Source organism: Arvicola amphibius, chromosome 1, assembly GCF_903992535.2.
Source record: "Arvicola amphibius chromosome 1, mArvAmp1.2, whole genome shotgun sequence".
Classification (NCBI taxonomy): Eukaryota; Metazoa; Chordata; class Mammalia; order Rodentia; family Cricetidae; genus Arvicola; species Arvicola amphibius.
In genome coordinates, this window is record NC_052047.1 from 111,946,828 (window position 1) to 111,971,465 (window position 24,638).

At 39.4% G+C, this 24,638-nt stretch overlaps 1 protein-coding gene across 1 annotated transcript in view; it reads right to left on the reverse strand.

Moving 5' to 3' along the window:
* The window catches only part of Sbf2 (SET binding factor 2), a 396,726-nt gene that overhangs the window by 62,459 nt on the left and 309,629 nt on the right, over positions 1-24,638 (reverse strand). Inside the window, exons 19-26 of the mRNA XM_038328033.1 lie at positions 21,190-21,446; positions 18,860-19,032; positions 17,892-17,965; positions 15,393-15,588; positions 10,263-10,390; positions 7,708-7,883; positions 6,507-6,652; positions 3,119-3,317 (exon numbers count right to left, since the gene is read on the reverse strand). Coding sequence (XP_038183961.1) covers positions 3,119-3,317; positions 6,507-6,652; positions 7,708-7,883; positions 10,263-10,390; positions 15,393-15,588; positions 17,892-17,965; positions 18,860-19,032; positions 21,190-21,446 — 1,349 coding nt within the window. The remainder of the gene's footprint in view (positions 1-3,118; positions 3,318-6,506; positions 6,653-7,707; positions 7,884-10,262; positions 10,391-15,392; positions 15,589-17,891; positions 17,966-18,859; positions 19,033-21,189; positions 21,447-24,638) is intronic.

The window sequence follows — 24,638 nt, forward strand, 5'->3', positions numbered from 1 at the left end:
GATTACTCTGGCTAAATAAAATCTTGATAGCCAGCAGTATTATTCTGTAAGTCTGAATAGTATTGTTCTATAAGCCTAACTGAACCACTCTTGGTTTTCTGCATTGCGATGTAAGCCTTACAATCACCTTTTCAGCCTTTATTATTGTGTTTTTCATTGAGGCTCAATGCAACTTCTGAAGAAAATGCATGTATTAAAATATGGACCATTCTAATTCAAAAACTTGAAATATCTACTTAAACTTTTAATGACCTTAATATTTCTGAATGTTTCATAATATGGTACTGCACCTCTTCCAGGGATTTACTTCGAAGTAGTGAATATTCCTTAGTGTTACTGTATATACAATTGGCAGCACCTAAATACTGTCATTTAAAAAATTCTCTTTGTAATGATTTGGTTCTGGTTTATATGTAAGTAATTACTGCATTGCCAACTTGTACCAGTTACCTTACCAAATTTACTTACTAATTTTAAAAGTTTACGTGTAGATTCACTCAGGTTTCCTATAATTTTTCTAGTCTTTTGCACACCTTAGCATGCTAAGCACAACACAGAAGTGATAGTGGAATTCTTGCTCTGATGCTAGAGAAAAGCTTTCAACACCTTAGCATTTAGTGACTTCTGCTGCGAGAGTGAGACCAGAGTGAGCTATAAAGAATAGCTTCTATTTCCTATTTTTGAGAGTTTTTAATTAAAATAAAAACCATAAATGTATACTGTATCTAAAATGTTTTTCTGTCCATAAAAACTTATTACACACTCTTGATGTTATCAATGGATTTTTTTTTGATGGAATTTCAAGCATCAATGCAGTTCTGCAGTTGTAAAAACTTGGTCTTTATTACTAGTGATGTGTTTTATTTTTAGTATTTTCCTTTTTGTTCCTTAGTAAGTTTTACTTTAATGTCTACTTGGACATTTTTATGGTGACAGCAGCTCTCCTTTTCAGTTTCACAAGATGTATTTTCCTAACCCTTTAGTTTCCACCCTTTGGCATTTTTGTGCATTAATTATGTCCCTTAACAGCAGCAGAACACTTAAAAAAAGCTCTCCATAATCTCTTTCTTTTAATTGGAGACTTAGTCAATTTATAATTTCTTATTGATATGTGTGAAAGTCTTTGATCTCATTCTTGTATTCTTTTTATTTCTCTTTTCTTTCTTCCCCTTCTCTTTCCTCCTTGACAGGATTGTTTTTCTATTTCCTTCCAATAGTTTGCTTGATATATATTCTTTTACTCTACCATAAATCCTTCTAATAAGAAGTGTCCAACAATGGTCTATTAAGACAGTAATAGACATGATAAAGAGGACAGGGAAGACCATCAGGCCTCAGTCCTACGTAAGAACTACTGGTAACTGAGAGATGCCGAGAGTGGAGAAACAGTCTCACCCAGGGAAGGGTCCCTAAAGTGGTTATCCAATACCAAGTGATTAGCCCTGAAATTGTATGTGTGCATACACACATGCACACGCATGCACAAGCACATGTGTGCATACACACACACACACACGTACGTCATCACTTTGAAAGAGAGCAAAGTGGTAGTGATGGATGGGAGGGGTTAGGAAGAAAGAGAAGGGAGAAAATGATGTAATTATATTTTAATTACAAAAAATGCTAACCAGGACAATGGTCATAAGCTTACAATAAAAAAGAAAAGATTTTACTGTTTCTGACAGATTGGAGTGATAGATGATGAAGTCTGTTACTAGCAGACATAACTCTGATAGCAAGCTTTTCCTAGCAGGATATCACAATGACAATACTACTTGTACTTATTTATGAGGAGGAGTTACTGTGAAGGATAGAAGCCCAGAAAATGACTGTCTATTTAGAGTCCCAATTTTTTAAGTTTTTCATGCAAATATTTTCCTTGGCTATAGTCTCAAACTATATTCCCACTTGTTTCCTAAGTTTTACAAAGTCATGCAAACTTGAATTACCATTTAAAACAATAAACCTATAGTTTTTCAACGAGTTGAGACTAACAGCAACATTAAGGCAACTTTTTTTTTTTTTCTGAGACAGGGTTTCTATGTGCAACAGCCCTAGCTATCCTGGAACTAGCTCTTATAGACCAGGCTGGCCTCAGACTCACAGAGATCTGCCTGCCTCTGCCTTCCAAATGCTGGGATTAAAGGTTTGAGCCATCACTGCCCAGCTAAGGCAACTTGCTAAAATACAGACAAGGCTTACAATTTACAAAGTGCTTTGTAGAACTACTTAATGAAATTTATAAATTCAAGTAAAATCACCTACTGTGTAATCAAAGTATTAAATTTGTATAAGGTGGAATATAGTTTTAAAGAATATATTTTCATAGATAGTAAAGCATAAAATAGAAAACATTTTTAGAAAACAGCAATAAGTGACAAGAAACACAGAAAAGATGTGCTTATTTACATTCTTTTTTAAAATTTATTTAACTTTATTTTATGTGCATTGGCATCAGATCTCCTGGAACTGGAGTTACAGACTGATAAGAATGCCATATGAGTGCTGGGAATTGAACTCGGGTCCCCTGGAAGAACGCCAATGCTCTCAGCCACTGGGCCATCTCTCCAGCCCCCATTATTTACATTCTTTACATAGTATCTTAGGAAAACATTTAAGTAGACAATATAGGAGAGCCCCTATCTATATCTGAGTCAGCAAATCAAAGCTTGTGGCCAAAGTCCATCACACTTATTCACTCCTTAGTCTATGGCTGCTTTGGTGGCAGAGCTTAACCCCTGCAATAAGAGGCCATACGGTCTGCAATCTGCAGTCTTTACTCTCTGGCTCTGGAAAATGTCTGTGGACCTCAGGCCTACAGAAGACATTTTTCTCTTCCTCCCACCTGGGAAAATGCTACTGTTACTCACACACACGCCTGAAACAGCAAATAAGGAAAACGCACAGAGGGAACAAGCGCTGCTACCTTCTGCTGTAGCAGAGGTACTTTTTAGTCATCTACTTGTTCTGAGGATACAAATGGGATGCCAACTAATATTACATAAAACTTATCTCTTAAGTCTATATATCTCTGGGATCTTGTTTATGAAATACTTTCTTAAAAGTATTTGAATGGAAAATAAAGAAAGGTCTCTTTTTGGAGTTCTTTGACACTTACCTCCTGCATAGTGAATACAGCCGGTTAGAGGCAGTGATTCGGAAATACTCTGGTTTTGAACGGGAGGAGTTGCCACTTATGGTTCCCAAACCTAAGCGCTGATAATCTCTGAAACACGCTTTTTCCACCAACTGTTCCATTGTGGATTTCTCTGAGGCCTTCAGGGTTGTACTTGTTGGAAGCTCACTATCATCTGAAACTGACAGGCAGAAATAGGTTTTGTCAAAATGATTAGCTCAAAGTAAAGGACTCAAAACAACAACTACTTCTTTTTGGAGACAGGGTCTCACTATATAGCTTGGGTTTACCTGGAACTTGATACATAGACAAGGTGGGTCTGGAATTCACAGAAATCTGCCTGCCTCTGCTTCCCCAATGCTGAGATTCAAGGCATATAATACCATGCCTAGTTCAAAACTTCCTTTTGTAGAAGGTTTTTATGTTAGGGTTACCAGGATTTTATATATCATAAATTAAATCATATAATTTCTACAAGGGATTATAGCTCAATATAGATGAAAACAGTAATGGAAGTCAGGAAATATATTAAGGGTAACAACTAAAAAAAATCAGGGAAGTAATACCATTTAAATAACTTCTAAAAACTAAGTGAGGCATGGTAGTTGTATCATTTAAAACCCCAGCATTTGAGAAGTAAAGGCAGATTACTAGACGTTCAAGGCCAGCCTGGGTTACATAGTATATTCCAGGTCAGCCAGGAACACATCCTAAGACTTTGTCTTTAAAAGAAACAAAACAAAGTAAAAGCAAAACAACTAAAATTAACATGATTTTAAATTCATTAGCCACATTTTTCTGTTTTGGTCAGGCCTGACTGCTGATACTAAAGTTCAGTAATTTATATACAGGACTCTAAAACAGAAGATAATCTGTTAGTAAAATTTATTTTTAATCACTACACAAACTCATCATCCAACCTTTTGTATTATTTTCAAAAGAATACATGCATATTGAAATTTTTAGGTTAACTAAAAGCATAGAATTGGTTTCTGGAAATCCTTTCATTTGAGGATATAATGTATACAAAAAACTCTGACACTCTTTGTAATCACAGGTTCAGATTCCTCTATGACTTAAATTTGAAAGAATTTACTCAATAACCAAGTACTTTAGAGAGGATTTTTTTAAAAGGACATTCCTAATTGGTAATGCATGTAGCTATAACAAAAAATTCATATTAAAAACTGTCTTAATTTTTTATTTGTTTTTAATATGAAAAAAGTTAAACTTTCAAAGGTCTCAGAAATGTACTCAAGAGTACTAACAGACAACAAGGACAAGGCACAGTGCTGCATGGCTTGAAAGCACTCAAGGCAGGCAGATCTCTGCAGGTTCAAGGTCAGCCTGGTCTATGTAGTGAGTTCTGGGACAGCCAAAAACCACATAGAGAATCTGTCTTTAAAAAAAACAGAAGATATGGCTCTCTCCAAAATGAGACAAAAACCAAAACCCCAAACAAAGCACAAGAGCTAGTTATGGTGGCAATGCCTGTAATCCTACTACTTAGGAAGTGGAGGCAGAAAAATGTGTATGAAGCTAACCTGGACACAGCGCATCTACATGCATTATCAACAACAGCTACCCCTAAAAAGTGAGACTTGGTGTTTCAGCTTGACAATTTCACAATAACACACTTAGATGTCAGTTTCAAGTTGTCTTTTTAGTTTTAGAGAGGAATGAACATTATAATTATCATGTGATGATTTTTATTGTTTGATCTTTGGAGGAAGGTCTCTGAATTTATGAGCTGAAGTGATGCCCATCTGTGGCTCCTTAGGAGCTGCGACTCCAGGCATGTGCCATTATGTCTAGTCACAGACTGTATTTTGTTTTGTTTTTTTTAATGAAATAATTCAAAGTAGGAGATTCAATAGTTACAGGTAGCAATGCTTTGTATATGACTGTGAGTAGGCCAGAGTTTTTCTACTAAGTGTTCATTTTAGCAATGGAATGACAGATCTTTTTATTGCCCCCAGGGGTAAGTGTGTATGGATTCCTTCTTACAGTGGAGAAGCATACACACATAAAATCTTGTAGGTTCTTTGTTCTAGCAAGCCAGATGAACATTTTTTTGGGCAATGCTCTCACTAAAAATGAGGTTTCTTTTAAAAGGTTGTTATGGGTGCTGGTTGTATAATTACTACTGATGGACTCTAAGTTCTTGAGATAGAAAAAAGGGACATTATCCTTCCATTACATCGTATTTTATGTATTATATCCATAGCATACTCAATAAATGATCAAAAACTGGAAACAAAATCAGTCAACAAGATATCTTGCTTTTTTCAATTTTTCTCAGCTGAGAAGTATCTTGGTTAACTGTATGTATTTTTCTTTCTTTTTTTTTTTTTTTTTGGTTTTTCAAGACAGGGTTTCTCTGCAGCTTTTTTTTTTTAGAGCCTGTCCTGGAACTAGCTCTTGTAGACCAGGCTGGCCTCGAACTCACAGAGATCCGCCTGCCTCTGCCTCCCAAGTGCTGGGATTAAAGGCGTGCGCCACCACTGCCCGGCTAACTGTATGTATTTTTAAAATTATTTTTTAGGTAATTTTTAAAAATCACCTTAGAATTTCTTCATCTTAAGTTTCCCTAATCTTCAACTTCGAATTTTATTTTATTTTATTTTATTTTTGTTTTTTGAGACAGGGTTTGTATAGTCCTGACTGGCCTCAAACTCATAGAAATCGGCCTGCCTCTGCCTCTCGAGTGTGGGATTACAGGTGTGTGCCACCACCACCCAGATTCTTATTTTATAATTAGGATTTCCTTCTTTCTCCCTTTAATAAGACCCAGATAAAGATGGCTGGTATGTGACTTAGTAAAGGAGCAATATAAGTTAGCAAATGTCAGGCTGGGGATGTAGCTCAGTTGCTAGGGTAGTTGCATCATATACATGTAGCACCATAAAACAGGCATGATGGCACATACACCTGTAATCCCAGCACCCAAGAGGATGAGAAATTCATCTTTGGTTACATGGTGAGTTTAAGGCTAGTTTGGACATGAGACCTTGTCTTCATTAAGAAAAAAAAGTCAACCAAAATCTTATCTAAACAATAGAATATTAGTAAAAATTTATCTTGCCAGTTCTGAGAAACTGCTAAGCACTCACGAATTTTTCAGTTTTTGTACATTACAGTTTGCTACAACTTAGTCTCTTGTTATTCATGTAAGAATAACCAGGCATGGGAGCACACACCTAACCCCAGCACTCAGGAGGCAGAGGAAAGTGGATCTCTGTGAATTCAAGGCCAGCCTGGTATAGGCTGCAAGTTCCAAGCCAGTCATAACTACAGAGTGAGACCCCGTTTCAAGAAAAAAGAAAGAAAGAAAAAAATACTGAATTATGGAAAATGAGTTCTTACATACCAGAAATGTCATCTTCTTCATTCCACCCAGGACGATTTACTCTCTCTTCCACAATCGTTCCTGCCCTCTTTTTCAATAAATACTGTCTCCCAATTGTCATTTTTCCTGCTTTTTTGGCACCTTTTACAATTGTTTTTGAGAAAGTTCTGGAAGTCATAAAAACAAAGAAAGAATCAATTTAATATAAAAGGCACCACTAATATTTTTGACACCTATATTACTCATTTCTTCTCCAGACATACTATGATGCATACTTTTGTTAAGCTTCTTTATATCACTTTCCATATTGTGGAGAACTACTTTCTTATAAATGTTACTACCATCAGGACACTGTTTCAGGCAAAAAGTACAAGAACTTAAAGTGTGACACAAATTACTGATCACTCAAATATCCCTTCTCCCCAAGCTCTCCTATGTAGCTCTGGCTGTCCTGGAACTTGCTATGTAAACTAGGCTTGTCTTGAACTCACAGAGATCCACTCTGCTTCATGAGTACTGTGATTAAAAAGAATACCACCATGCTCAGCTGATCATTCAGATCTTAAACTCCTTGGTTTAGCTTTTGGACATTCCTAAGCCTATTCCATTTTCCATACCACTGCCTCCACCATGGTTCCCATAAGCCATATTAGCAAGTCTTCAATCATGCACTGAAAGTCTCCCTTTTCCTTCATTTCAAACTGTCTCTGAGGTCATATGACACTAATGGCTGGCAACACTTATTTCTTAAATGTTTTAGATATGTACGAATGCATGATGTCTTTTCTCTAGCTGTAAACCTGTTCAACCACAGAAAAAGAATAATTTTTCTGTCTTAAGCAGAGAAAATAACTCAGATATTTGAGAATCCTTTTGAAAATAAGTTTTAATTAATGGGAAAATAAGATACAAATTAGGAGTAAAAAGGGCTGGCACAATTGCTTAGTGCTGGTATAAGATGTTTGTTACTGATGATCTGGATGACCTCAGTTCAGTCCCTGGGACCCACATCACCATGATGGGACAAGGAGAGAACTGAGTTCCACGGGTGTCCTTTGACCTCCACACACCTGTGGGATGAAGAACACACACACACACACACACACACACACACACACACACACACACATATACTATGAGAAAAGCCATTAATGAACTATAAGTTACTTCCTCTCTGTTGGCTATGGAAGGGCTGAAAGCAAGAGACCATCTTCCCTCTTACCGGAAGGATGTGTTCTTTTCTTTCTGCTTGGGTAAAATGATTTGTGGAGTAGTCTGTCCAGCAGCAAAAGCAAAGGTACTAAAAATGGACTGAGGATAACGGAACTTCATTAGCTGTTTCTTAAAGATTTCTACCACTTCTGGACTGACTTCTTCATCAAATGCTACCTTAATCAACTAGAGATAAAAGAGACAGACAGCTCTGAATCATTAAGGATTTCTTGACAACTTTTACTCACATCACTGAAAACAACAAGAAACAAATAAAAATGAACAGAAAATAACAATATTAAATAGAAAAATATTAGTAACAGAATTATAACTTTAGAAGTTATAGAATTTTGGAAGTTGTAGGAACTTCGGATAATATGAACTTTTAAAGTTTTAAAAGAAAACAGTGTGACCAGTCAGATGGCTCAGCAGGTGAAGGTGTTTGCAACCTGAGTTTGATCCCTAGAACCCATGTAAAGGTGGGTAGAGAGAAGTGACTCCACAAAGTTGTCCTTTGACTTCTACATATACATTATCACATACATGTGCATATACAGACAATAAAATAGAACTCAAAAGTAAAAAACGGATATTTAGAACAGTTTATTTGCAATACAGGCTATCAGTTGATGAGAAAAATTATGCTCTTGAAGTTGGTTTTCTTGAAAACTATCTTTTCTATAATGAGATAGGAAATTTTCCTAGGTGAATTAGAAAATGTGCTCTTTCTGAATTTCTCAACTGCTTGGTCTAGAGAAAGAATGTAGCCTAATAGGGTTCCTCCTAATTCGTAGATACAAACAAATCTAGGAATAGAAAGTCAGTGTCACAAGAACTGCAAATAGTGCAGATAGGCAACATTTATGTGCAGAACTTATTGGTAGCTACAACAGTAGGAAGATCTCTAGTAGTTAGGCTGCCAGATGTTGTGAGAAGGGTCAAGTTCTAACCAGCAGCTTCACTGAAAGAGCACAGGACCTCTGAGGTGAGGCCCCTCCACTAGAAAGAGAGAGGCAGGCACTGAGATTCTTGGGAGTCTGAGAAGTCAGCAACAAGAAGCAAAGAATAGGAAAATCAAACTCTTATAGACATGAACTTTAAAAAGAAACAATCAATGCTCGTTCACTCCCAGTCCAGTTGGAATTGGTGAGCTACCGTTAGCTCAGGCAAACTGTCTCAGTGGATGAACCCCTCATGGTCTTGAATTCCTTGCTCATACTCTCACTCTTTCCACTTTTCAACTGGATCTTGGGAGCTCAGTCCAGTGGTCTGATGTGGGTCATTGCCTCTGTTCCCATCTGTTGTTGGTCCAAGGTTCTATGGTGATATTTATGAGCATGGGAACAACCAACCACCTTTGAAGGGGGTTGACAGTTGGGGCAGACTGAGGGGCCTCTGATAGTGACATTGGGATTTGTCTCTACTGCATGTACTGGCTTCTTGGGATCCTATTCCCTTTGGATGTATACCTTGCAAGAGTAGGATGTAGTGGGGAGGGCCTTGGACTTTCCACAGGGTGGGGTGCATGGCCCTCTCTTAGGTTTGGAAGGGGTGGAGTGGGAGGGTCTCTGGAGGGAGAGGGAGTGGAATAAGAGGAGAGGAGGGAGTGGGAACTTGGATTGGTATTTTTTAAGTAATAATATAATAAATTAATAAAAAAAGAAACAATCAAGAAAAGGTCCCTTCTCCCACCCACAGTGTGCACCAGTTTCTACAGGTTTGGTAAGTCAGAGGCTTCCGGAAAAGCCATCATTTCATTAGGGGGTCACTCAGTCATTCCTGACAATAGTGTCTGAGCTCCAACTAAACTTCTCAGAGTTTTACTTTCCCCACAGAAAGCTACAGAGTATTTCCTTCTGAAACAGAATTATTGTTACCTAAAGTTTTATCATCAGGAGTTGAGAAATAAGTTGTCAGAGAATAAGAGCCATTGTGTATCTGACTGATAATTTGTTGGCTAAGGGAATCCTGAAGTGTGATATTTTGTTTGTGCTCTAATAAATCAAGCTTGCCTAAAGACCAGAGGGTAGAGATAGCCCCTAGTTAACCATAGAGGTCTGGAGGTCTGTACAGACAGACAGGAAGTGATATGGGCAGAGAGAGAAATTTAAGGTGGGAGGAGACAGGAGCATGCCCTTTTTTCAGTTGAGGAGTTACCAAGGTAAGAATTGGCTGTGGCTTGTTCCTTTGTCTCTCTTATCTTTTCAGCATTTACCCCACTATCTATCTCTGGGTTTTTATTATTAAAACCATTAGAATTTGTGCAACACTGAAGTGTAGTGTCATATTCAAAGCCAAAGCCAACCCTCCCAGACACTCACTTTCTTATGCCCAGCCTCTGATTTCTGACCCCATGACCATAGAAAATAGATACATTACCAGATCTGTAGAAGATCTTTTATTAGAAGGGCTTTCTTTCTTGATACATGTTGAGTATTGTGCATGTGGAAATATAAAGTTGAAAATATTCTAAAAACACCGTGTGATTTGGGTTTTGAAGTTTTGAACTGAGACATCAAGTGAGTCTTTGCAAGTATTCTAAAATCTGAAACACTTATGGTGTACCTGGAAAGATGCTGATGTAATCTGCAGCCCTTCTTGCATATTCTGCTGTAGTTGGTTCTGCATGGTTATCTTCTTCTCCTTGGTGATGGAGGCAATGGGAAAACTCCGCACAACTGTTTGTTCACCAACTGTAGAAGACAAAACTCAGACTCACCAATAGCTAAGATCTAGTCTCTTCTAAAGACATATATCAGCAGAGAACAATGCCAGGGATGCAGTGACAGAAAATGCCAAGATTCTAGAATCTCACTCAATTTTTTAAAGACAAGGTCTCTCATGCTGGGTGTGATGGCATAGGCCTTTAATGCCAACACCCAGGAGGCAGAGGCAGGCAGAACTCTGAGTTTTGTGCCATCCTGGTCTACAGAGCAAGCTCCAGGACAGCCAGGGCTACACACAAAAATCCTATTTCAAACAAACAAACAAACAAACAAACAAACAAACCAAAGCAACAACAACAAAAGAAAAAAAAGACAAGGTTTGTATAGCCCTGACTGTCCTGGGACGTCCTATGTAGACCAGGCTGGTTTTGAACTCACAGAGATCTGCCTGCCTCTGTCTCCAAGTGCAGGGATTAAACAAGTGTGCCATCACACCCAAAATCATTTATTTGTTTTATTGTACTGCAATTCACTCCTAAGACATATAATTTTTTTTATAGAATACAGGAACTGGGACATCTGCCCATCATTGTTTCTATCTATTGGGTGCATATAAAATTGCCTAGCTTAAGGCAGTCATACAGGAATGGGCTTTATGCTGTAATAAAGATGTAACCTCCAATATTGAAAGGAAAGCCAAGATAGTTAATGTAATGTTAAAAAAAAAGAACATATTTTTGGGGAGGTTGAGTAGGAGAGATAGTTTGTTACTACAGGTTGGTCACAAACTCATGATCCTCTTGCATCATCCTCACAAGGGCTAGTACTATAGGCCTAAGTTATAAAAATCTGTTTCCACATGTATTAAAAGATATCTGTTAAGTTTCAAACCCAGAACAAATGGCTAAGGTACCTATTTAACATAAGAAAGAAGTACTCTAATGCCTATATATTCCACACTTTCTTTATCCATTCTTCCATTGAGGGGCATCTAGGATGTTTCCAGGATCTGGCTATTACAAATAATGCTGCTATGAACATAGTTGAACAAATGCTTTTGTAGTATGATAGGGCATCTCTTGGGTATATTCCCAGGAGTGGTATTGCTGGATCCTGGGGTAGGTTGATCCCAAATTTCCTGAGAAAACACCACACTGGTTTCCAGAGTGGTTGCAAAAGTTTGCATTCCCACCAGCAATGGATGAGTGTTCCCCTTACTCCACATCCTCTCCAGCAAAGGCTATCATTGGTGTTTTTGATTTTAACCATTCTGACAGGTGTAAGATGGTATCTCAATGTTGTTTTGATTTGCATTTCCCTGATCGCTAAGGAGGTTGAGCAGAACCTTAAGTGTCTTTTGGCCATTTGAACTTCTTCAGTTGAGAATTCTCTGTTCAGATCAGTACCCCATTTTTTAACTGGTTTAATTAGCATTTTAAAGTCTAGTTTCTTGAGCTCTTTATATATTTTGGAGACCAGACCTTTGTCTGTTGCGGGGTTGGTGAAGATCTTCTCCCAATCAATAGGTTGCCCTTTTGTCTTATTGACAGTATCCTTTGCTTTACAGAAGCTTCTCAGTTTTAGGAGGTCCTATTTATTCAATGTTGCCCTTATTGTCTGTGCTTCTGGGGTTATACGTAGGAAATGGTCTCCTGTGCCTATATGTTGTAGACTCTTTCCCACTTTCTCTTCTATCAGGTTCAGTGTGTTCAGATTGATATTGAGATCTTTAATCCATCTGGACTTGAGTTTTGTGCATGGTGATAGATATGGATCTATTTTCATTCTTCTACAGGTTGACATCCAGTTCTGCCAGCACCATTTGTTGAAGATGCTTTCTTTCTTCCATTGTATACTTTTAGCTCCTTTGTCAAAAATCAGGTGTTCATAGGTTTGTGGGTTAATATCTGGGTCTTTTATTCGATTCCATTGGTCGACTTCTCTGTTTTTATGCCAGTACCAGGTATAAATTACATTACTACTCAGCGGTAAAAAACAATGACATCTTGAATTTTGCATGCAAATGGATGGAAATAGAAAACACCATCCTGAGTGAGGTAACCCAGACCCAAAAAGATGAATATGGTATGTACTCACTCATTAGTGGATTCTAGTCATAGAATTGAGCCTATATTTCATGATCCTAGAGAAGCTAAATAGGAAGGGGAACCCAAAGAAAAACATGTAGTTATCCTCCTGGATATTGGAAGTAGACAAGATTGCCAGGCAAAAATTGAGAGCTTGGGGGTAGGGACAGGACAGGGGTAAAGGGAGATGGGGAGAGAGAAGTGAGAAGGGGAAGATGGGGAGAGCTTGGGGGAATGGGACAGTTGGGATGGAGGAAGAGTGGATATGGAATCAGGGAAGTATATATCTTAATTAAGGGAGCCATTTGAAGGTAGGCAAGAGATTGGACTCTAGAGGGGTTCCCAGATGTCCAAGGAGATGTCCTCAGCTTGCTCCTTGAGCAGCTGAGAAGAGGGGGCCTGAACTGGCCCTTTACTATAGCCACACTGATGATTATCTTGCATATCACCATAGAACCTTCATCTGACGTTGGATGGAGATAGAGACAGAGACCCACAATGGAGCACTGGACTGAGCTCCCAAGGTCCAAATGAGGAGCAGAAGGAGGGAGAACATGAGCAAGGAAGTCAGGACTGTGAGGGGTGCATCCATTCACCGAGACAATGGGACTGATTTAATGGGAGCTCACCAAGGCCAACTGGACTGGGACTGATATAACATGTGATCAAACTGGACTCTCTGAACATGGCTGACAAGGAGGGCTGACTGAGAAGCCAAGGACAATGGCACTGGGTTTTGATCCTACTGCATGTACTGGCTTTGTGGGAACCTAGTCTGTTTGGATCCCCACCTTCCTAGACCTGGATGGATGGGGGAGGAACTTGGACTTCCCACAGGGCAGGGAACCCTGACTGCTCCTTGGACTGGAGAGGGAGGGGGAGGGGAGATGGGGAAGAGGAAGGGAAATGGGAAGAGGGGAGGAGGTGAAAATTTATAAAATTATATAATTTAATAAAAAAGAAAAAAACACATGAAAGTAGACCTGTCAGGTGCTTCCAACACCCCTTACTCCTATTTCAGGGACCTTCTGGCTTGCATACCCTGCTTCCTCCCCTGAACTCACCAGTGCTGGAGGCTGGGCTGCTCTTAACCCACCCTTTTATACTTTGGCCTCCTGGCTTCTGTACCTGGTACCCCTTTCTTCCCTCTCCCCATATGGCCCAGCTCAGTCTGGTCATGCCCACCTTGAATTCTACTACATGTTCCTGTCTGACTATGCTCTCCCATATGTTTACAATAAACTTTTCCTCTACCATACCTAGAAGCTCTCATGTTCTTTCCTTCTTATTTCTTTTTTTCATTCAGTACTGCTCAATGTTTCTTCCAGAAAGCCTTTGGAAGATGAGATTAGATATGTGTTCAAGAGTTTTAGGAATTTAAACATTTTATAAAGCAAGAATGTGAAAATACAAACCACCTGTGGGTATGAAGATATGTCTAGAAAAGAATTATCATGGCCTTCCTTGGACAGTTTCCAGGTCTCCATCCGGGGAATGTCACATGAACACAACTGTGACATGATAACAACTCCTCAGTTCAAGTGAACAAGTAATCCAAGGATCTGAGCACTCCAGAGAAGGAGACAATCTCTATGCTAGATGGACAGAGAATTTCTGCAAGATGTGGGAGGAAAGACAAACTTTGGAGAGAGGACAGGGTTTGAATTTGCAGAGGAAGAGGGAAGGCTGTAGAAGGAGCAGCGGGCTGTGTCCTGCAACCCGGCTAGCTTTAGCCAAAATAATTACACAGAAACTGTATTCATTTAAATACTGCCTGGCCCCTGGCCCGTTATCTGTAGCTTCTTATTGGTTGATTCTCATATCTTGCTTTAACCCATATTTAGTAATTTATATAGCACCACGAGGTGTGGCTTACCAGGAGAGATCTTAACCTGCGTCCATCTCAGAGAGGAGAAGCATGGCAACTGCATATGGCGACTGCCTGAAGCATCTCCCCAGCTCTGCTTCCTTTTTCCCACAATTCTGTTCTGTCTACTCTGCCTACCTAATTTTCTGTCTCTTAAAGGGCCAAGGCAGTTTTCTTTATTAATTAACCAATGAAAGTAACATAGACAGATAACTCTCCTCCATCATTTCCCCTTTTTCTGTTTAAACAAAAAAGAAAGGCTTCAACTTTAACAGCAAAATTACATATAACAAAACAGTTATCAAGCAAGTATTACAGTTACAATATTTAGATCTATTTTATCTTTTATCATAACTAAGGAAAGCTATAACTATCTATTTATTCTTCAACTCCACCAAAGACTCCAGAAGGATATAATATTACCTAAGTAAACAAGAAGTATGCAACTTTCAAACTCTAGAAATGACAGAGACAACTCGCTGCCTGGACAGTCACTCAAAGTCCCTGTGTACTGTTGGGGCACATCAGAAGGCATTTTAGGCAATGTGCTAGATGACATGACAGAAACAGCAATAAAGGCCTCAGCCAGCGAGCCAGAGCAGGGAAGACATGGACTAGGATTATTGGATTTTGCTTCTATTTGTTCCCTCTCCTCAGAACTCCTCATTCTCTGGATTTGTCAACCTCCATCCTGAAAAACCCCGACTATCCACTTATTAAGTTCATATCCAGAGGCTAAGCAAAGCTGGGATATACATTTAAGTTCTAATAAGTATTAAACAACCTATACCTATATAATACATGGAAAACCCCCAAGTATGTGTTAATAAAGGGGAAATTTTAAATTAGAAATTTAAAAAGAAATTTAAAAAAAGGTTTTCTCTGACAAAAACATTTTCCTAAAACACACAATTAACATTAAAATTGCAAAGAAAAGAGAACAAAATGAGATTTCAAAAGTCTACCTTTTTTCTTTTCTGGGTTTGAAATGATATGTAAATCATTGTCATGGACTGAATAAAATCTCAAGTGCCATACAGGAACCCCCGCTCTGATGGCATGTGCTGGGTCATACCTAGCTGATCGTGTGGAGTCCCTCTGAAGATAATTCTGTATGTGGTGAGGAACAAGGCGCCTTCTGCAGGCAGGAGCTGCGGACCTCCGAGGAGACCTCCTGTGGCTTCTTCCCGACCATCAGGGTCTAGCAGGACGCGGAGACCTTCACATATAATTTCTTCTCCCGGCAGGAGAGCTGGCCGAAGAATCTTGGGCTAAGAATAGGGAATGATTTAAAAGCAACTCTTGTGGGGTTTCCATCATTTAGCTCCAGGCTACTTTTTCACGTATGATCTGGAAACCCTGAGCCAACCCAACCCTGACTGGGATGAAACAGATGTGAAGCTTCTAAGTCCAAGTATAAAAAGATTCCTTGCAGCATTGCTTTTGAATACTAAAAACATAGGGAAATAACTTGAAAATTTGCAATGTCCATTCAAACAACCATTGTACAACCTTTTATAAAATGAAATGTAAAAGAAAAAACATTAAGACTCCGAATAACTGATAAAGGTGGTGCTATGGTGACTACGGCAGAAACAAGGGTGGGAAGGGAAAATACTACATGGTGCTTTTTTTTTTTTTGGTTTTTCGAGACAGGGTTTCCCTGTAGTTTCTAGAGCCTGTCCTGGAACTAGCTCTTGTAGACCAGGCTGGCCTCGAACTCAGAGATCCGCCTGCCTCTGCCTCCCGAGTGCTGGGATTAAAGGCCCATGCCACCACCACCTGGCTTGTGCATTTCTTTTAAGCTCACATTTTATACAAAACAGTATTATATTGTAAATAGAAGAAACAAATACTTAAATGGATTTGTTTTTTATTTGTTTGGTGTTTGGAGACAGTGTTTCTCTGTGTTAACAGTCTTGGCTGTCCTGGAACTCTGTAGACCAGGCTGGCCTCAAACTCAGATCTGCCTGCCTCCGCCTCTACCTCCTGAGGGTTGAGATTTTACTTTATTTTATTTTTTGGACAGGGTTTCTTCTGAGAGTAAAGAATACAGACCATTAGATACTCAAGATTGGCTGTGAATTCCTCATTCTATTGCAACCACTTCCTAAGTGCTGAGACTACAGTGAGTACTGCCATTCCTGGTTCCATAGTTAGCTTCTGTTGTTTGTCCTGACTGGCCTGCTATTCATTATGCAGACCAGCTTGGTACTGAGCTCACACAGATCCACCTGCCCGTTTCCCCAGTGCTAGGACTAAAGGAATGCACTGCCATGGCTAGTCATGGATTTATATTTTAAAAAGAGGGTTATACTTTTTTTAAAAATATTTTTTTCATTTAACTTTATTTATGTGCATTGGTGTGAAGGTGTCAGATCCCTTGGAACTGGAGTTACAGTCAGTTGTTAGCTGTCATGTGGCTGTTGGGAATTGAATTTGGGTCCTCTGGAAGAGCAGTCAGTGCTCTTAACCACTGAGCCATCTCTCCAGTTCGAGAGTTATACTTTTTGGTCAAGTAATGAACTTTACACATGAGAAATTTAGTTCAGTGTCCAGTATAAGAGGAACAATATGATAAAATTCCTCTTGGGAGATGTGGGCAAGGAAAGAAATCATTCTCCTTGAACATCTGTGCTTTAATCAGAAATTAAAACTATCTAAGTCAAGCAGGGCATAGTGGTGCACACCTTTAAACCAAGCACTTGGGAGGTCAAGGGAGGTAGATCTCTGTGAGTATGAGGCCAGATTAACCCACACAGTGAGTTTCAGGATAGTCATAGCTATATACTGGGACCCTGCCTCACAAAAAGAAAAGAAAGGAAGGAAGGAAGAAAGAAAGAAAGAAAGAAAGAAAAAACTCAAAATCCAAAATTAAACAAACAAAACAACAATAAAACACCCCTCAAAACAAAAATGACCTAAATCAGCATTATTTTTTTTCAGGCTCTAGGAATCCTAGAACTAAAAGCAGAAATCAAAGTGTATTGACTATTGTATCTTAAGCCTCAGGCAGAACTGCTTGCTGCTCCTACCCGTGTGGCTTCAGATCGCTCCTTTGGGTGTATTTTTAATAGTTCTGTCCAGATTCTAGTCTGCAATAGGCATGAAGCAGTAGCAAAATAACCGTCTGAGTGGCTTCCTCAAATACAGATTTCTAGGTCCCAGGGTTTTCTAATCAGGAGACCAAGGACGCCAAATCCTTAATCTACTTCCCTGATGTTTGTTGTGGACAGCCAGATTCAAGAACCCAGCACTTTTATGGTAAACATTTAAATCTTTTCTTTTTTGGGTAGGAGGAAGGATATAAACCCTGGGATTGGTCTTGGGAATTAGAATTATTAATAATTTATGATCTCCATATAAAAGTAGAATTAACAAGAGGTTACTGTTGTTCTTTTGTTGAATCATAAAAAGACAGCATTCGTATTTCAGCAGTTTACAAAGTTCTATATGGCAAACTCCCCAGAACCTTCACTGCACCATTCAAACTGTAAGCAGCTGAGAAGAAGCCCACTGCTGCTGTGCTCTGAAAGGGCTGCTGCACCATGAAAGCACAGTGTGGAGTCATTACCTTCTGGATAGGTGGAAGTCTTCTGCTCTCTCGATGTACTGCCTCTAGGGTCTCAATGTGCATAGCTACAATTCCTAGGATGAGTCAGAGGATTCAAAAGGAAAGAAAATAAACCAGAGAGAACAAAAGCAAATTCCAGGTATTTTAGAATGAAAAACTAATAAAGTTTGACAGTTTCTCCAAAAGTTAAAATATAATAACCACGTAATCCATAAAATTCTATTCCTAGATATATACAACTAAAAAATTGAAAATAAATACTCAGATACCTGTAAGCAAATATTCATAGAATCATCATTCACAAATCTCTAAAAGTAGAAAAACACAAGTCTCCATTGACAAATGAATGGCTGCGCAAGTAAGATATATCCATAGAATGGAATAGTATTCAACCATAAAAAATGAGTGAAGTAATACATGGATGAACCCTGTAAACATTATATGCTAAGTGAAAAAACTGGACACAAAATTGAAACATTAAATGACTCTACATATGTAAAATCATTAGAATAGAAAAGTTCATGAAAACAGAAAGCTGGTTAGCTATTTCCAGAGGCAGGAACTGAAGAAACAAAATTTATTACCTAATATTAGTTACTGAATCTATTTTGAGTGACTGAAAAGTTTAGGAAATAATGGTGATTTATAGAACACTGTGAATATAATTAATGCAACTTATGCTATGCATTTGCTACAATGCAATAAAACTTTAGAACCTGTCAGGGTGGCACACACCTATAATCCCAGCACTTGGAAAGTACAAGCTGGGGATCAGGAAATCAAGGCCAGCCTGGCTACAGTGAGATGTGAGGTTAGCTTGGGTTATACAAGACCTTGTCTTAGAAAACAAAACAACAGCAGAAGAAATAAAAAACAAATCAGAGAAAAAGCAGGCACCCAGGCACTGTCCCGGGACTTAGGTCCCTGGAGCACTCTGATTCCTTAGCCTATGTGAGGTGATCCATTACCTGGTATCATGCAGTGGAGACTCCTGATGTGGTCCTGAGTCACTCCACTCTCTGTGCAAACCTTGTCAATAAATCGGGCAATGAACCTTACAACGGAGTTGGCAACATCATTATTTTCTGAGTCTTCAAACCCACTCTCTGTATCATAGCTCTCGGCTACACTTCCTGCAATACTGAGAGAGTTAAGGAAAGAAATCATGGCCAGGTCTCAAATTAAGAAAAAAAATGACAACATCATAGACCCTGCACAGAGGGCGTCCACTCAGTGGATGTTGCTTTCTGTGTGCCTATGTTTAAGCATCATCTATTGGGCTAAGATTTATTTTTGTAAGCAATACCTTCTATTACTCTCCCAAAAGGAACTTAGAAACCACAGAAAATAAAGCAAAGGAATACTGAGTCATTTATTCTCTGCTACCAGAACCTTCTAAAAAAAAAACCAAACTTGTCCTTCCAAGTTGACCATCACCGAGAGGCGAGAGGAGTGTGGCTGATGCTAGTGACTGGAATGTGTGCCGTGGTAGGCAGAGTAAATGAACCCTTTTGAGAAATCTACATGTTCTTCCGCATGGAAGAACGCGATTGTTATGACCCTCTTTCTCTTGCCAGAATTTTTCTCCCAGCTCCCCTGCACTCCTCCCTTGCAGTAAATCACAACCCTTAGAGCCACTGTGAAGCCACATTCTTCTTCCAGGACGAAATGAAATGAAGCAGGACTGAATAAAAAGGGGAAAAGGAGCTGTCTGAAGGAGTCTGACAAAAGTTTATGAGAACTACAACTAGCAGGTGTTTTTGGAGCACCTATGATAAAGAGCTAAAACTTCTGCTCAGGGCTGGTTCATTCATTCATTCATTCGTTCATTCATTTATTCTTCATTCAAGCACCTATTCAGTTAAATATTTTTACCCAGCACCTACTATCTGTAAAGACGTAGAGAACTGAACAATGAACACAAAAAAGAAAGGACATAGATACTATGCAGACATGAAAATATGTCAGGCTGTGATATGATAGAACAGCACGGGACGCTGATAGGATGATTACAAGCTTGAGGCCAGCCTCGTGAGATCTGGTCTCAAAAAACCCCAAACTCCATAAACCAAAAACAAAAATAAAAGAGAAATGAAAAAAGGAAGAAATCAAGTTATGGAAAACACCATGAAAAAAACCAACCAACCAGAGTAAAAAACAATGACAGACAATCTGGACACTTAAGAGAGAACAAAACGCATGTGATGGGCAACACTTAATCCAAAATCTAAAGCAAGCTAGATTCTAGGGACTACTTAAAAAAGGGTATTCTAGCCTGAGGGAATAACAAGCAGGCAGCACTATCCTCAGAGTGTCTGAGGATTAGCGTTAGTGGAAAGGTCAGGCTGGTCGACAAAAAGAATGACAGAAGTAAGAAGAGAGTCATAGACAGTGTTCAGTTCCTACAGGTCATAGCAAAGGTTTTAGTCTTGAGACATGGGAAACCACTGGAGAATAGAGAAGAAGGCAAAGTTGAGGACAGTTTTTATTGTCTGAATACGAAATGAACCCTATAGGCTCGTGTACTGGGGCCTTGCTTGTGAGCTGGTGGGCTTCTGAGAAGTAGTTAGATCTGGATGGTTCTGGAGTATTTATTGGTAATATGATGGTTCTACTGGGAAGGTGGTAAAGAGCAGGAGGTGGGGAGAAGTAAGTCATCGCGAGTGGGAACGTATCTTTGTGACAGTTCTTGCTTTGGTCCTTTCCTACAATCCCTCTCTCTGCTGTGTGAAATGAGGTGGAGAAGTTTCTCTGCCATGTAAATGGAGACTGCGCTTTAGTTCCCTGGTCTCTGTTTACACTGCCACAAACTCTCGCTACCATGATAATCTGTCCAAGCTCAAGGCCAGGCAATAATGGACTGAAATGTCCAAAAACCTCAGAAATAAGCACTTCTCTTATTTCTCTCAGGTATTTTGGTCATAGCAGTGAAAAATAATTTATACACCATAATTAGACAAATTCTGTAGATAAACTGAGAAGCAAGAGGGCCAAGAAACAATCACTTTGACCATAAGTTGCTCACCAGTCATTTTTCAGAGCACTTGGCGTTAGCAGAATGTAACTAATGGGCCATATCAGTAGTAACAGACTGCCAGATGAGGTCATAAAACAGAAGAAAGTATATGTGTGTGTCAGATTATTCAGAGTGAAGGAAAGTTTGTTTGTAACATAAAGGATGAGCAAGCTATAGATGGGAAAAATGGTCAATTCTGAAATATATACAGTAATATGTGCTGTTTCTGTTGAGGTATGATTACTCGGAGAAGAGAAGGAGCTGCGTGCTCCATCTTAGTACCTGTTGGTGACAATGCTGTTGCTCCCACTTTCCCAGTCTCCTGGAGCTGATGCTCGAAGGAGCTTGTTTTTACTTGTGTCTAGTGGGACTAGCAGGTTAACCATTAGGTTTGCAAAGTGAATGGCTTGACTGAAGACAGTGCTTTCTTCATGTTGCACCAGCTCCTGCTGAGTTGACTTGCTCAGAGTAGGCCAAAGGCGAAGCTGCTCGGCTGCCAAGTCCATTGCTGTCTTCTCTTGATGTTGGCCATCGGGAAGCTTAACCCAGAAGATAAAGCAAAACAAGTCAAGGGTGAATACCCGTTACTGCATGTGTGCACCAAGGGTGAATACCCATCACTGCATGTGTGCTCCACAGACATGGAAGGTGCTGAAATCTGTCCATGACTTAAATCTAGGTATCTTTTAGTATATTCTTGGGATATTCGGTATCTTTTAGTATAGTTTTTATTAGTATATACAATTTTAAAAAAAAAATCAAGAAAATATTTAAAGACCAGGAAAATGGATTTCCTTTTTTATCTTGAGAAAGGATCTCATCTTTCATTTGTTGTATGCTGAAATGACTGTGAACTCTTGAGCCTCCTGCCCCCACCTCCCAAGTGCTGGGATTACTAATGTACATCAGCATGTTGGGCTGAGTCTCTTGAAACATTTATTAAGTACCAGTATTAGCAGAGTGAAACCTAGCATAACAACCAAAGTGCACTGCAGTGTTTACCTCTGGCCTGCATGCTTTTGTTGGCACCACATGGCAAATTCAAAGGAGCAGTAGCAAAACACAGATGCATGTTTCTCACTCAACTCACTGTGTTTACATCTCACTCTGTGGTTTTACCTCTTTGAAGCTACTCGTTACAAAAATTAACAAAGATTTCTCATAAATATCCTTGCAGGAAAACTTCAGTAGTATCTGCCGAAACTATTGTCTTTTTCTCTTCTGCTCTTTGAGAGGAAATGGTCACAAAAGGTCACAAAAAGTACAGCTAGATCTCCTTATAATGTGATAGTTAAACATCACACACACACACACACACACACACACACACACACACACACACACTGTGGAATTTTAAAGATGGGTTTCCTAGAAGGCTGAAGAGATAGCTGGTAACAGCAACTCACATCTACAAAATATTTTATCTAGCCAGGGAAAGCTAAAACATATATTGTATCTAATTTAGGGCCCAGAGATAGGTTTCTTTTTCAGAAGGAAGGACACAACAGCTGTGACACAATTGCTGTATGAATGATTTGTAGATATATCAATGTCAGCAAATCACAGTTGCTTAAAAATTAATGAAGAAGAGGCCAGCGACCTAGGCCAGACAGGCCTAAGATGACAAGCTCCATGGGTGTGGGACTGAGCCAGCAACTTAGGCTGGAGTGAGGCTGAGGCAGCAAACTCCATAGGAGCAGGTACAGGTGAGCAACTGCTGAGTGAGTGGGCCAGAGCCAGAGACTGCTGCAGGTCCAGGCACGAATCTGGGACCTTCTAGGGAGTAGACCTAAGCTAGGACCCCTGCGAATCTGGGCATGAGTCTGGAACCTCCAAGGAGCTAGGCCTGAGCCAGGACCTCTGTGGGTCCGGGTATGAGTCTGGGACCTCCGAGGGAGAAGATTGGAGCCAGAGACCTTTGCAGACCAACCCCAAGCCAGGGACCCCTGCAGGATCAGATCCAGACCAGGGACATTTACAGAAACAGGTCTGAGCTGTGAAGCTAGGAGCAGCAGGCCTGAGACAGCAAACTCCACGGGAGCTGAGCAAACCCTGGGAGCTCTGAATGACCTCCAGAAACACAAAGTGACCAAAGGGGTGACTAGAACCGCAGCATTGACTGTACCATGAGGAACAACCATCTGAGCCTTGGATTCACTGGCACCTAGAATATTAATCACCAGAGTCACAGCACCAACCACACCAATTAGAGGAAAAAATGAGTAGATAAGGTAGGAACACACGCAACAGCACAAAGAGCAACACAACACCAGGAAAATCTAGAGACCCTACAACAGCAAGACTTGAACAACCAAATATAAATGAAGCAGAAGGAAATGACCTAAAAAATAACTTCAGGAGAATGTTTGAAACTCTTAAAGAGGAAATGAGAAATTCCCTCAAAGAAATGGAGGAAAAGACAAAAAATTGGAAGACATCAGACATCAGCAAATCCATTAAAGAAAACCAAGAAAAAGCAGTCAAACATACAAAAGAAACTATTCAAGACTTGAACACTGAAATAGAGACAATAAAGAAAACACAAGCTGAGGGAGTTATAGAAACAGAAATCATGAGAAAACGATCAGGAACCACAAATGCAAACATAAACAGCAGAATACAAGAGATGGAAGAGAGACTCTCAAGCACTAAAGATGCAATAGAGGAAATAGATTCATCAGCCAAACAAAACATTAAATCTGACGAAACCTTAATACAAAATATCCAGGAAATATGGGGCACCATGAAAAGACCAAACCTAAGAATAATAGGTATAGAAGAAGGAGAAGTTGTTCAATTCAAAGGCACAGAAAATGTATTTAACAAAATCATAGAAGAAAACTTTCCCAACCTAAAGAAAGATATGTCTGTGAAGATATAAGAAGCTAAGAGAACACCAAATAGACTGGATCAAAAAAAAGGCCCCTAACCACATAATAATCAAAACACTAAACATATAAAATAAAGAAACATTCATTAATTATTAAGGGCTGCAAAAGAAAAAGGTCAAGTAACATATAGAGGGAGACCTATCAGAATTACACCTGACTTCTCATTGGAGACGATGAAAGCCAGAAGGTCATGGTCAAGCATTTTGCAGACATTAGGAGACCACGGAGAGCAGCCCAGACTACTATACTGAGCAAAACTTTCAATCACCATAGAAGGACAAAACGAGATATTACATGACAGAACCAGATTTAACCAATACCTAGCCACAAACCCAGCTCTACACAAAGTACTAGAAGGAAAACTCCAACTCAAGGAAGCTGGTACATCAACAAAAGCACACATTTGATGATCTCACAGCAGTAAGTCCCAAAGAAGGGAAGAGCACACAAATTAACATAACCAACAACGAAAACTAAATTAACTGGAGATAGCAATCACTGGTCATTAAAATCCCTTAATATAAATGGACCTCAACTCACCTATAAAAAGACATAGGCTAACAAATTGAATACGATCCTTCTGCTGCACATAAGAAACACAACTCAACCTCACAGACAGACATCACCTCAGAGCAAGGGCTGGAAAAAAATTTCCAATCAAATACTTCTAAAGCTTAAATCATACATTAAACCCCACATACTAATAGTGGGAGACTTCAACACCCCACTCTCACCACTGGACAGGTTAGACAAAAAATTAACAGAGAAATAAGGGAACTAACAGATGTTATGACTCAAATGGACTTAACAGACATCTATAGAATATTCCATACAAACAAA